General features: G+C 50.9%; 3 protein-coding genes across 3 annotated transcripts; 1 reads left to right on the top strand and 2 right to left on the bottom strand.

The window, feature by feature from the left end:
• Nucleotides 1-7,472: 7,472 nt before the first annotated feature.
• Nucleotides 7,473-7,754, top strand: SMAC4_04533 (uncharacterized protein; the record flags this gene model as incomplete). The annotated part of the gene is made up of 1 exon (XM_003345251.1): nt 7,473-7,754. The coding sequence occupies one exon, from the start codon at nt 7,473-7,475 to the stop codon at nt 7,752-7,754; it is 282 nt and encodes a 93-aa protein (XP_003345299.1).
• A 175-nt stretch (nt 7,755-7,929) lies between these two features.
• On the bottom strand, nt 7,930-8,481 carry SMAC4_04532 (uncharacterized protein; the record flags this gene model as incomplete). The annotated part of the gene is made up of 1 exon (XM_003345250.1): nt 7,930-8,481. One exon carries the CDS (start codon nt 8,479-8,481, stop codon nt 7,930-7,932), a length of 552 nt encoding a protein of 183 aa, XP_003345298.1.
• A 779-nt stretch (nt 8,482-9,260) lies between these two features.
• Nucleotides 9,261-11,161, bottom strand: SMAC4_04531 (uncharacterized protein; the record flags this gene model as incomplete). Its single annotated transcript, XM_003345249.2, has 1 exon — nt 9,261-11,161. One exon carries the CDS (start codon nt 11,159-11,161, stop codon nt 9,437-9,439), a length of 1,725 nt encoding a protein of 574 aa, XP_003345297.1. The 3' UTR covers nt 9,261-9,436.
• Nucleotides 11,162-12,625: the final 1,464 nt, after the last annotated feature.

The raw sequence follows: 12,625 nt of genomic DNA, 5'->3' as shown, positions 1-12,625 counted from the left end.
ATGCTTGACACGAGGCTGCATGCGTATAGTACGTATCAAGTGCAGATACTGACACTAACAGCACGGTTCCTTACAGCAGCACCCAGCTGTTGGTCCAAATCGGCAGCAACCCGAAAGCCAACCTTTACTTCCTCCGGCCGATCTCCAAGCCATGAAGCAACATCATAGTTTAGGGCTGACAAGGAAATCTATCCTCATCTACGTAGGTTGTGTTAAAAGTGAGGGGATGTGCAGACTCTACCACTAATAGTACGCTTAACTTATGACTATAACCCAGCTGTTAGTGGTAACCGGTCTCGGCTATGACAACATTGATGACACCCAAGTTCACCACTCAAAATGCCAAAATCCAACCAGCAGAACACCACGAGAATTAGCAAATTATCAAATCCCGGATCCAGTAACGGCTTATTGTCGATCCAGGCAGCTGTCGTATATTTGGAGTGTTCGATTTGGTCAGTTGTTGTTGGTCTCTCAGGTTGCTCTCGCAAGAACCTACTCTCGGGTGTCATCCATTTTGTCCTGGGCAAGCCGGTGCATATCCCATTCTTCACACCACCTACTACTACCTTACCGTTCGTCAACCTGGAGTTCAAGCTTTGGGTGCCTGTGGACAAGAATGGGCTGGAAACTTGGGATCAAAAGTCAACCCGCCCTGACTTCCTGGCTTGCCTCCGGAACGTGGTCATATCCGGTGCACCATGGCATTGAGCTTTGCGAAGATTCGATTCGTTGTTGTTGATGGCTACCAAGTCCAACAGTCGACTCAATGGATCACTGACCAGCCAGTTTTGGCAGTGAAATTTCCTGAGTTACAAGCTCGATGATATAGCAGTTGATGTCCACCCATATTTATACCGGGCATACAAGTATAACACATGTGTAGCACATAGTTCCCAATATATATGTCTCAACTCCCAATTATATTCGCAGGGTCCAGAATCCGATTCGAAATTCTCCTACCTCCCGCAGGTTGCCCAAACGGACCAAGAACTGCCTAATATACTCACCATGTGCTACACCTACATAGAATATTATTACTGCCGAAACGCCGCCAACTGTCCGGAGGGTTATGGCTGGGTCGACCACGCAGGGTGGCTATACGGGGAATTTTCCAAACAGGCCAGAAAGTCGGACCGCTGTTACGCTGATAGAATGCATTGTCCGACTGGTAGGGTGGCGGTGTTAATGCGCGAATGCACCCAGAGAAGAATTGACAAGTTTTGTCGTGCTTGCAAATTGGCAGACCCGGCAGCCAGATTCACCCATGGCTAGGTAGGTAGTGTGGGTAGTAAGGGAAGAGTAAGGGGGAGGAGATGGGTGGTTAGGAACGCTTGGTTAGGAACATGAAGTAAATAGGAATATGGGGTCAAGAGTAGGTAGGAATCGCTTCGGACACTCCGTTTCGTTACCGAAACTCAACAAAGATCTGGTTGGTACTCTTCTACTTCAAGTCAGGGTTGGATTCAAATGTTTGGACCTAGCGATAGGCAAGGCTCATGCACCTATCCAACCTCCATGGAGTCTTTTGTCACATTGACATTGCAGCAAAGCAACATCATTGTTTTGAATCTGATTTTACCAGCACGTATGTGGCTCAACCACTTGTTTGCACTACGTGTATGGTTCATGAAGCGGGTTGGCAACTTGAGGCTTGCTTCCTTTCATCCAGCTCTCTCCAGTATCGACGTTGTTCCTTCAAACCATTCCTGATCGCTTCCGTGTCTTTCCCTTCACTGTTTCCTCGTTCCACTCCATATTGTTCTTTGTTCCACTAGGGCCTTTCCCTTCTTAATGTTTCCTTCTTGTTCACCTCCTTTCTGCTGGGAGGCTTCGGTCCATACTTGTTGACAACTTCATGGCTCACGCCCTACGTCTAACAACGGGTCCGATGGATCATTGACCAGCCCAACCCGACAATCAACTCATTCACCCAATTCAAGTTCAACAGCAGTTGACATCGAAATGGATTATAAATACCAGATATCTCTAGGTCAATAAAGTTTCTTTCCTTCGTCTCATGTCAAATTGTCACAGCAAAGACATTTCTACCTCATCTACACTTCAATACTCACCATGTGCTATTCCTACCCGGTTACCTACTATTGCCGAAACGGCGCCATTTGTCAGGGAGGCTATGGCTGGTTCACCGTGGAAGGGGATCCGTGGAAGCAATATTACAAGAGCACTGTAGAGTATGTCTACTGCGAGTTCGACTGGTGGCCCTGCCCTAGTGGTAGGTATGCGACATTCAGGCCTGAATTGGAATATAAAAGGATGGATGAACTGTGTCCTCACTGCGAGAGTGCAGCTGGGCAAGCTATTTAGGGGGGGTATGGTTTTGAGGGGGGAGTGACGGTATAAGATTATTTCAAACTTAGCTGTGTTTCTGGAATTTATTACCATGGATGCGTTTCTTTCTGATTCACTTCTTTTCATGTTGAATTTTGAACGACATTTCATACCAAAGAGCTTGTTCCATTCGTGTCAAATGGTCTCGAGAACTCGAGACAGCTATTTGACGCTACCCTGTGGACACTTGACTGAAGTATGCAGTTTATATGCTTTTCTCTCTTTTTATATCATTTCCTCATTTAGCCATTCTCGTTCACATTCTCATTTCCCCTCCCTTCCTTATTATCCACCTCCATGTCCTCCTCCCCTCCTACCTCAACGCACTGCCAGCGCAGAAGCACTCATGCCTTCCAGCTCCCAGTAGTCCCGCACGTCCAGCAAAAATCCGTTACCGTGTCACAATCCCGCCACTTTTCATACTCTGCGAACCCACCACTTTGACACAAGGTCGAATATCCCAAGGTTTCTCCTTGAGCAGCGAGAGCAACTAAGCATCTGACTGTGCGCACTTCCTACCCGAAGAACCGCTTGTTCAGTTCCCCGGCGCGGGTAATTCGGCCGTAGCCGGCTGAACAGAAGGCGGACATTCGGCAGTATTTGTATTCGTGGTAGTAGTAGCACATTGTGAGGAATGGTGTATGTTCGGTTGTCGTCTGGAGTTTATGGGAGAGTGGGTGAACTTGACCGGTTCCTGGCACGATGCTGTTGTCTACCCCTAGAGGTATATAAGGTACTTGACGTCGTCTTGGGCTCAGGCCATGAGTCGGACATGGCACAGAACCAATTTGACGAAACACGTCCAGTCCTTGTTTGTCATGTTCAAACTACGGTAGCGTTCTCCGACATTTGGATTGTGTTCTGAGCCGATTTCGTTTTACGTGGCTCATTGACTTCATGTTACTTGCACTATGGTTCATTGAGTGCATTGTGTATTATGAACTTAACATCCTTTTTCGTCTTTCGACTGTCCAGGTTGTTCCTTCCAAACCATTCCTGCTCTTCCTCGTTCCTTCCCATGTCCACTTCTCTTTTTCCTTTTTTCTCTCAATCCTTTCCTTCTTTCCATCAGGTTCTCTTCCTTCCTTGTCTTTCCTTCCCGCTTAATCCCATCCATCGCATTTCCGTCTTTCCCTAGAGGTATCCTTCATCCAGTCCCTTCCTAGCAGAGTTCTGAACCTTCAAGTTGATGTTCCATTGCAGTCTTTCCCCACCGGATCCCGTCGTTTGCTACTGCTATGTGGAAACGGAATCCCACAGCACTCAACGCTGCAAGAAGTCAGAGCCGTCCGGACCATTATAACAATCAGGACACTCCCCCTCCTCGATCCATCTATCCAACCTGCGATCATATTTGAGACCTTCACTAGTACTTCGGCAATCGCCTTGACTGCAGCGCTTTTTGTATTCCTTTTGCATGTAAAAACGGCGAGGACTGCCGTAGAGGCCGTAGGCGCCCTTGCAGTGGACGCCGTTGCGGCAGTAGCGGTACTCGATGCCGTATTTGCACATTGTTGGAAGATTATTGCTGGTTGGGTGGGGTGATCTTTGCGGGTTCTGTCCATGGGGTGTTAGTTCTTCATCGTTGGGGTGGTGTGGGCAAGGGAGCGCGGGTATGGGGAGAAGGACTTAATGTTCTGTATGTTTCGGTGTTGTACTGATGGAGGTATAAGCCCGGTTTAGCTACTTAACTTTATAGGTGGCTAGAGGTAGTCTTTGGCCCTGCTTTTGGGTTGTCTAGGGTAACGTTTAGAAGTTTCGAGGGTTGAGTTAAAGAGATATTTATAATCCTAGAGGAAAGATCTTTGAAAACAGTCGTGATGATCTTCTATTGATTGCTTCGTTTGCAAATGGATAATACCACGGCAGGTGACTGCACGTCTTCCCGTGACTATCACCGTAAAGTGCATTGAAACCTTTACAATACATGTGCACTTCAGGAGTCGAGTTGACGCGGTGAAGATAACCCAATACCGGATAGAACTGAGCGGCTTCAAGTTTAGCAGACAACACTCAAGGTTCTCCCAACACCTGTCCCATCCACACACGTGAAAGCCTGAAAAGGTGACATCTGAAAACTGTGAGATGACTTCCACTTCAAGATTCCCAATTGCCGTTGTGAATAGGTCTGTTTGCACAGTCGTCTCATTCAGAATTAGCGCACAAAACACATGCATCATTTATTTCTTTCCTTCCAGCACCTCGTCTTTCTCTCGTTTTTGACAAAGGTCGTTCTCACCTCAGGTTTGTATTATTCCCTTCATGTTTCCTGTCATGACATTCCCTTCCTCTTCTCTCTGCCTCCAGTTATCCTCCCCTGCAATCCTCTTTGCTCCTCCCATGAACGCTTCACCTCTCAAATTCTACCTCTTGTTCCATGCGGATTTGGTCTCCTTCTCCTGCTTCCAAGCCCTTCATTTGTAGTTTCCCATGTACTTGGTCAATCGTCCTTCGACTTCTGCTCTTTTCCTTCCTTTTCCGCCACTGCACAGTGAGAGCACAACTTATCGATCCTTCTCTCACTACACTCGCGCTTCATGATCGCCACCCTGCGGGTAGGGCACTGCCTTGTACCGGCATAGCAGCGGACTCTCACTTTGTTCGTGGAAAAGTACTGCTTGTATAAATCGAGGTTTGCGTCGACCCATCCAAAACCTGCCGTACACTCGGCGCCTTTGCGACAGAAGTGGTACTCGACGTAGGAGTAGCACATTTTTTGGGATCTGTTGATGGTGTATTAGTTGAGTGTCTCTGGGGTTATTTCCGGTGCTTGCTTACCAGTTTGGGAGTTGCGGTGATGCTTTCTGAAGGTTTGGGTGTAGTCCATCTTCTCGCCAGCATCAATCGTGAACATCGTTGGAGCCCTTTATAAGCGACATTATATCAATTCCGTGAAGGCAACACGATAACGGATCAATCGGCTTCTATAGAAGCAGTTCGAAGTGACCAGTTCATCGTGTCCAATATCCTTTCATTCAAGGTCCATCTTTTACCTAGGTTTTCTCTTCACATGCACTACACGTTTCAATGGAATTTGCAAATTGAATGAGTTATAGCTCGCAACCTTTCAGGCGAGCCCTTGGTCTCCAGATCGAATGACCACATGCAATGGCAGGTATTATTGCTCTTAATGAATCAACATCTATAGTGTACTTATTGATGCAGCTTATCACGTTCTCCTATTTGGCGCAAGATGTCATGACGACGACAAACTCACATCAAAAGGCCCTCATCCCCAAGAAAGGGTTATTCGCCTGTTTTAAGCAACCGCCGAACTTGGGATCAAGTCACATCTGTTATTTTTTTAGAATTCCATTCACCGTGCGGTAAGTAGGTAAGCAAGCAGGCAATATCGTTTCAGTCTGAGAAAGGAGTCAGGATGAAGGAGCCTCAACACAAAGTGCGTGCTTGTTCTGGCACTAGCACAGTGACAGAACCTTTCTTTTGGTAGCAGAAACGCCTTGGGTTAGCGATAGAAGACGTTCTCTTACTGCACTACTGCTGAAACGCACTTGGTCAAACGGATGAATTCCGCTGTCTCGAACCTGAAGCGTGGATTATAGCACTGGACTATTGGGACACTCGTAGCGGCAAACGATCCTGGGTTTGGTGCTAGTCTAACCACTAACTCTGCTAGCCTGGGACAAGCTTCACCGGGAGGAGAGAAATGCCAAGATCCAACTACCTTCCTCGGCGACAATATCAAAGACACTCGACGATTTTGAAGTCGCTGCAAGGCATTGACACAGCCAAGCCCCTTAAGTCGATGCTTCCTCTTCTGTGCTTTATTTTATGCCCAATAGATCCAATCAGTTTGGTTCATAACGTCTTCCTTAACCGCAGCGCTGGTGTTTTGATCATGCACTTCGTAAAACCCCTGTCCGATGAAGCCTCACAGCCACAACCGGACGCCCAACAGCATCAAAACTCCAAGGAAAAGCTCCAGGCTTACTCCAAGGCTTCGAGAATAAGCCACTTGAGAAGGGAGACCGGCCCACATTTGTGCCGTGTATATAGAGGTACCTAGGTGTCCGCGATACCTCAGACCACGGCCAACTTGACGGATCCAAAGTCTCGTGCGACCCTACTATAAGTCAACGCCATGGCCCCTTTTCCTTACTTCCTCATGCCCTTTTCCTTACTTCCTCTTGCCCTTTTCTTCTTCCAGTCAACCAGTACAGTCCCAGTGAACGACCAATCCGAGACCATGAAAACCTACCACACCGACCATCTCAACAGAAAAGGCCCTGATCATGAATATGTTCAAGATAAAGAAAATGATCCCTCCTGCTTCATAACCATGTCCCCAATCTGGGCTTCTCTTCCCCGCGAAATTGTCGGCAAGATCCTCGATGACCACATCACCAACCACCTCCCCCCACCAGTGCCACCACGGAAGGTCTCTGACGAATGGCCCAACAACACCTTCTGCGCCTGACTGACGCTGCGCAACTTTTTCAACTCGGCCATAAAGCGGCAGGCGCATCGAGGGCTACTACCACACCTACGTGCTGACCCAGCTTCATCTCGCGCTGTACACGCACCACCCTGACAGCGAGCTCGACGACGACGTCAAAGCCGAGATGCACGCGCGCCACTATAAGCTTTCTGGACTCACGTTAGGAAGAGACTACATCAAGTACGGGACACCAAACCATATTGCGCCGCCCATTTCCGACGAAGACAGGACGGCATGAACGCAGCTTGATTGGCCGCCTGTCGCCGAGTGCGACATGGACGGCGACGACAAACTGACCCTGTTTCGCTGGCCGGACTGGGGTCCGTATCGGTATGAGGGGGCGTTGGAAATATACGAGCGGCAGCAGGAGCAAGAGAGAGCCACGGCTGCCGGGCTTTGGTGGAGCTATGCCGCGGCTTTGGAGTCCCTTTCGGACAGCAGCAGAGATACTAGATGTAGAGAGGACCGGGAGACAGATCAAGATGGTGGTGGTGGTGGTGGTGGTGGTGGTGGTGGTGGTGGTGGTGGTGGTGGTGCCAAAAAACCTCGGCATTGTACCAAGGTTGTACAACACAAGATGGTACCCCCGGAGATGAGGCGGGTGGGTGTCAAATTGTGGAATTCCTGTCAGCCTAGGCACAATGCTATGCCGGACATCAACATGGAGCACGCGTACGTGAGACCGGAGGGGTTTGAGCTGCCGGGGTTTGAGATGGTGGTCTTGGAGCCGCCGTCTGAAGGGTTGGGTGAGAGGGAAGGTGCTGCTGCTGCTACTGCTGCTGAGGTCTGCGTCCGGTTCAGGTGGAGGGAAGTCGTGACGGTGTTGTTGAGGCAGCTGGAGCGGGGAGTGGATGATGAGGAAAGATGGCTTGTGGAGGGGTGGAGGGAGAGGGATAGAGAGTATTGGAAGAAACATGTCATATACAGGTACGCACCCGTTTGACAAAGCAAGATACCTAAACGATATGTGTACACTACCTAGAGGTACGTGTATCGGTGGTTAGGTAGTACCTAGTTATCAATTGATGTCCTTATCTCTTTCGGGTTTTAAGGTACATACCTACTTCAGCCGTCCTAGTTTCCCAGCCCTGCCCGATTACTTCCCTCCAACCAGACCTCTAAGCCTCATACGCAGGCGGCGGATCGCTGAGAGCCGGAGCCGGAGACGGAATCGCAGGCGTCTCCGCCGCCTCCGCCTCCGCGTTCGCCTGGAAAACCTCGTGCGCGCGATGCAAAAACAAGATCCTATACAGCGAGATCAACCACCAAAAGTGCACAAACAGTATACTCCTGAGAAAAACCGACACCAGCGTATTTCTTCTCCTCATCCTGTATTCTTTTCCGTAATACTTGTCGTAATCCGCGGGCGGGGCATGCAAGCCCGTCTCTGCGCAGGACTTAGTGCCGACGACGTGCAGCCAGATTCTGGATGCTTCCGAGCGGGCGTACTCGAGAGTGCCGATGAGGAGGAGGGAGAGGTAGATGGTGAGCCAGGCCCAGAGGGGGAGGAGGCCGAGGTGGAGGGTCATTAGACCCGTAAAGGTCGTTAGGGGAGTTGTGGTCGTGGTGCTTGAGGAGGGCAGCGGTGGTTGGGATGTGACAGTGGGCCCAAGAACAGCTATTTCCATGCCGCTGGGAGTGGCCGTTGGAGTTGGAGTTGGAGTTGGCATGGTTGTAGGAGGGATTGATGCAAGGAGAAGATCGAGCGGAGACGGACGACTACCTCCTCTAGTAATCGTACTTGTAACTGTACTCAACATCCTCTGCACAATCGTGGGGGTGGGCGTGGCTGCTATTGCCGCCCAATGTGTAAAGGCCGGTGCCATGATTTCTGCCTTGTTGGAGGGGACGGCGCCGTGATAGGAAGGTTCCTGTTCCCTTTGTAGACAAGGGCTGGTGATTAGATGGAGGACTATGAAGTACGAAGCCTTGAATTGCGGGAAATGGTACGGAGACGCAAGGAAAACTTACACGATGGCCTATGGTTCGAGTGGTGCCGTAGTTGTTGGAAGAAGAATGGAGGAGGAGAAGCGAAAGGTGGGGGAGCACAAAATGGGAGGGAAGGTAATAAAGAAGATCCAAAATATAAACCCCTCTTGACCACGCAGCAGGTGGCCTTTCAGGCAGCTGGCCTAGAGGTAGTTTCCGTGTGTCGAACGTGCGTTGTGAAGTGCATGTCTGGAAGTGCATGTCTGGAAGTGCATGAAGCGGTACATAGTCTAGAGCATAAGACGACCAGGCTACCCAAAATCCGTTATGGTAGGTGGAATTATGTTCAATCTTGGTCCTTGGAGCGAGGAGGCGCCGAGGCGGACACGGACGAGAAGAAGCGAGGAGGTTGCGTGTCGAGATGCAAACATCTGGCTTTTGTACTAGAAATGCTGATTCAGTAAGGTTTTTCCCCGGTGCAATCCAGATTGACAATTACCTACCTACCTACCTACCTACCTAGGTACCCTATCCAAAAAAGATGGCTTTCCAACACTCAATTTCGCTAGTCGTGATATCCTGCCACACCATCCATGCCTGATTCCATGCTATGCCAAAGAAACAAGAACTCCAAACTTGTGCCGTCCCAAGCACCAGTAACAAACCCAAATTGACTCATAAACGTTCGTGTCATCATTAAAACGGTCGTTCCCCCGCCGACCCGCCAGGTCCATACAACGGTACCTTTCTCTGCGTCGGCGTGCTTGGCTCCCTTTCTCTCTCTCTCTCATACGCAGTTTCTGGCCCAACCCTCTCCTCCATGTCGTTCACCGGTCCTCCATGTAACTCATCCCCCTCCCCCTCTCTAGCATCGGTGTCTTCTATTGGAACGACCGCCCACCTCCCCAGCGGCCTATCCACCACACCCCACAAGTCAGCCGGCACATAATCGCCCACCTCCAAGCGGAAATGCTCTCTGTCCCTTCTGTCCGCCTCCACCAGCTTATCCACCTGCTCCCTCGCCTTCCGCCATATATTCTCAATCTTGTCTTCAACAGCTCTTCGTCGCTCGACTTCGAGCATCAAGCTATCGTAAGCATCTAGATACCCCTCATAAAACTTTTCGAGTTCTTCCATCTTGGTCGCATTATCAGCAATAGCTTCCTTCTCGTCCTTCCATCTCTGCACGAACTCAGCCTCAGCGGCTACATACGATGACGCCCGGGCACCGATTTCTTGGAGCAAATAGAAGCAGGTAAGCGTAGCGGCGTGGGAGTTCCGAGCGGCGGAGAAGAGCGAGTGGAGGGTCTCGTGGTCCATTTCCATTTGTTGTAGAACGTTGTGGATGTCGGCTACCACGTCGTCTACCTCGGCGGCGTCGCGCATAACGACGTGCAAAAGCTCCTGACGCTCGAGAGGGTCCATGGGCTCGAAAGCTGATGGTCCTGACTCCGATTCCTGGGCGGAGATGACGCCTGATATGGAGACGGGGACTTGGTCCGAGTCTGAGGAGGTGGCTTCTGCTGCGCGACGACGGGCGAGAGCAGCGCCGCCTTCGGTAGTGCGCACGGCGGTTACGCACATGTCAAAGTGTCGAGTCAAGGAAGAGAGGTGTTCGGCCATGAGGTGGGAGCCGTCGGACATGGCAGAGAGGAGGCTGGGTATAGATCGCTGATCTGGGGGATAGCCATCGGCGGTTATGGTCGTGTTTGGGTTGGAGAGAGAGGCTGCGGCGGCCAGGGCATCGGTGAGGGTGCGTAAGTCGGTGTCGAACCGCAGGAGGTCGCCGTCGAAGGAGGTCTTGGCTGCTTGAAGCTCATGGATGTTTTCCTTCAAGGCGTCGCGCACCTGTTCGACAACCTTGGGGTCGACAAAGTCCAGCAGACACTTTGGCTCCTCGCCCGGCTGGCGGAAAACGTTCTCGACTGTGGTCTTGCGCAAGAAATCCATCATCTTTTCGAGTCGGCCGTCGGCGGTGTCAAGATCGCGGATGATCTTCTTGAACTCGCGCGTACCATTGTCGTAGGCACGCGCCATTCCGCGACGTACTTGTTGGAGAATCCGCACCTCCTCGAGTATGCCATGTCGTAGGAACGCGGTCTGTGCCGAGAGGATGACGGATTCTTGGTGCATTTGGCGGGCGGAGGTGGCAAGGTCGTTGGCGCGTAGGACGAGGGTCATGGAAGAGAGCGACTGTTTGGCGGCGAGGAGGTGTTTGACCAAGACTTCGACGGGCACGTTGTCGTTATCGGCGTTAAGGTCCGATGAGTCTGGTTCGTCTTCAGGCTCGTGGCTTGGTGACCCGGAGGAGAGGGCGGGCGCGGGGGTATCGTGAAGGGATGTTCGGGAAGGCCGTCTCGGTTGGGGGTTGTCGTCGGGCGAGAGGGCGGCTGGACTGGGAGAGTGGGAATGGAAGCTCATTGTGACTCGATTGTCGGTGTCCTTGTCGTGGCTGGTATCTGGGTGGTAGAATGGAAGAGCCGGTCGTTGGTGTCGGGGTCAGCGCATGTTTACTGGGAGAAGCTCTGTGGATGTCGACTCGCTGACCAGCAGGAGGATCGGATTCGGGCGAGGGAGAGGTGCGCGCATAAATCGGGCAGTGGAGAAAGGACTAGAAGTAGGTAGAAGAGGAGAAAAACAAAGACGGAGAGGAAAATTGGGGATGGAGAAGGAAGGCACCTTGACGGGCAGTGTCCATGTTGTTGCGGAATCGGAATGGCGGGAGTTTCCATCCTTTCCATGTCACCCAGGCAACGCGCCGCGTGATGTCAGCTTTTTGCGGGGAATAATACAGGGGTACAGGGCAGAGGCTGAGAGGGTACTGTTAGCGTGGAGATATCCCGCAACCCCATGAGGGGTACTGTAGCCCACTATAGCTGTACCTCGTCAGTAACAACATCAAACACGGTTTCAAATAGGCCTCCAGTCTCCCCGTCAACAATGGCACCGGCGACCTCTGGAACTCGTGCATCAGGTTCTCCACGAGCTCGTCAGTATCCATTTGTGGTTCTGGCATATCCGCTTCAACCCCTTCTATCCTTGGGATACTCTCCGCCAGCTAAATCATCAGCAGAGGCAGCGCATCGACGCTCTGTACCGACAGCTTTTGCTTCCCAGGTTGAGCGTGGGGATTGCGTTATACCCGGATTCCACCACCTCAAATCCTTACGAGCCGGGTTTAAACAATATGAGGCGGTTCTGCCGGTTTTGGGTGCTTGAGAGTGACCATGTTTTTGAGTCATTGTTTGAAACAGCTCATGAGGATCACGAGTCCACGTCGGTACATGAGGACAATGACGCTGTAACACTGTTTGTCTCCAGCTATCATCCGCGAGCATCGCGCAATGATTGTTTAGAGTATGTACAGTTGGGTTCTAATACGATGTTTTCCTTAAGAATGGGATAATTGATTATTGAATTCCTCGGCAGCTTCCCTGGCAATGGACTTTCCGACAGCCGAACACCATGTTTTTTCTTCCAGCTGAACCTGGACTATAAATACGCTGCTCCGCGCTCGAGGTACCGGTCCCTAGTAGGGGAGATACGTGCTAGCCATGTGCCAGACGTTCGAGAAGATGAAGCAGGCTCAATTACATTTAATTCAAGCCAGCTGATTGGTGAGCTGATGCGGGCATGGAAGAAAAGCAACACTTCAGGTGGAGGTAGGGGCAAAGGCTGTTGGTATTTTCCATACGAGATACTCGAGTCTCTTCGCCGGATATAGGATCAGTAACCCTTTGTGGGGTATCCCCAACAGTGTCCTAACCAGGGCATGCCAGATGCAAGTACTTGACATCCTGGTCGTAGCATCCAAACTTTGGCTTGAACATCAACAAACCTCGGGTCTAACAAACCATTGAGGGAAGGTAGGCAGACAACCACTCC

Source organism: Sordaria macrospora, chromosome 4 (assembly GCF_033870435.1).
Source record: "Sordaria macrospora chromosome 4, complete sequence".
Lineage (NCBI taxonomy): Eukaryota > Fungi > Ascomycota > Sordariomycetes > Sordariales > Sordariaceae > Sordaria > Sordaria macrospora.
The sequence above is the reverse complement of the archived record's forward strand: the minus strand, read 5'-3'. Positions and strand labels throughout refer to the sequence as shown.